At 39.8% G+C, this 899-nt stretch overlaps 1 protein-coding gene across 1 annotated transcript in view; it reads left to right on the plus strand.

Annotated features, from left to right (window-relative positions):
* Positions 1–498, plus strand: part of LOC107712606 (protein 4.1-like) — a 50,314-nt gene extending 49,816 nt beyond the window's left edge. Inside the window, exon 14 of the mRNA XM_016517929.1 lies at positions 381–498. Within this exon, the coding sequence (XP_016373415.1) occupies positions 381–479 (99 nt within the window). The 3' untranslated portion in view covers positions 480–498. The remainder of the gene's footprint in view (positions 1–380) is intronic.
* Positions 499–899: the final 401 nt, after the last annotated feature.

Genomic DNA, 899 nt, shown 5'->3' on the forward strand with positions numbered 1-899 from the left:
CGCACTTGAATGGGTTAAATGCAGAGCACTAATTCCAAGTATGGGTCACCATACTTTGCCACACGTCACGTCACTTTTATTTTTTATTTTTTTAATATATTATTAATACATGCGGTTCACATGGTTATTTCATGTATGTTATATTTGCAGCAGCAATATTTCTTACATGCTCACAGCAGCATGTTGTAGATGTATTGGCAGTAGCAAGTCTCGGTACTTGTACTCGGTACTCGGTACTGCAGCAGCGTAGCAGATCTATTCCGCCAAGACCAAATACATTAACATTGTCATGTACATTACCATGCCAATCCCTCCGAGAGTTGTCATGACAGAAATACGTTTAGTGGTCTGGTTTAAATACTGTCCTCTCTGCTCTCCAGGCTCTTGCTCAGGCTATAAAGGAGGCGAAGGAGCAGCACCCTGACATGTCTGTGACTAAAGTGGTGGTGCATCAGGAAACAGAGATCACCCCTGAGTAACTCCTGCGTGAGACACAGGTTAGTTTCCTCCCGCACAACCTGACTGAATATGAGACCCGCTTCGGCACATGAATGATTACAGCTAGAGAGATTAATATTATATACATGCATTTTTTTAAATTTTAGAAATACTGAAGTGATCTGCATGCCAAAAAAAAAAACATCTCGCGATAATGCTTTCTAGTCGCCACTCAGCATGTTTTATTCAGTTATGATCAATATGAGAAGCCAAACACTGGAAAAATGAAAGGAGTGAGAGGAAAGTGCTGCATTCTGAGCTGGAAGGAGCAGTTTGCTAAAAGACGAAAACCTGAAAAAATATGATTATGATTATTGTGTTATTTTTTACCCTTTAAATAAGGTGGGAAAACAACTGATTTTTCATTTTGAGTTAAAGCTGCTAACAGACGACTGCTGTGA

Source organism: Sinocyclocheilus rhinocerous, unplaced genomic scaffold, assembly GCF_001515625.1.
Source record: "Sinocyclocheilus rhinocerous isolate Xijiao unplaced genomic scaffold, SAMN03320098_v1.1 scaffold628, whole genome shotgun sequence".
Taxonomy (NCBI): domain Eukaryota; kingdom Metazoa; phylum Chordata; class Actinopteri; order Cypriniformes; family Cyprinidae; genus Sinocyclocheilus; species Sinocyclocheilus rhinocerous.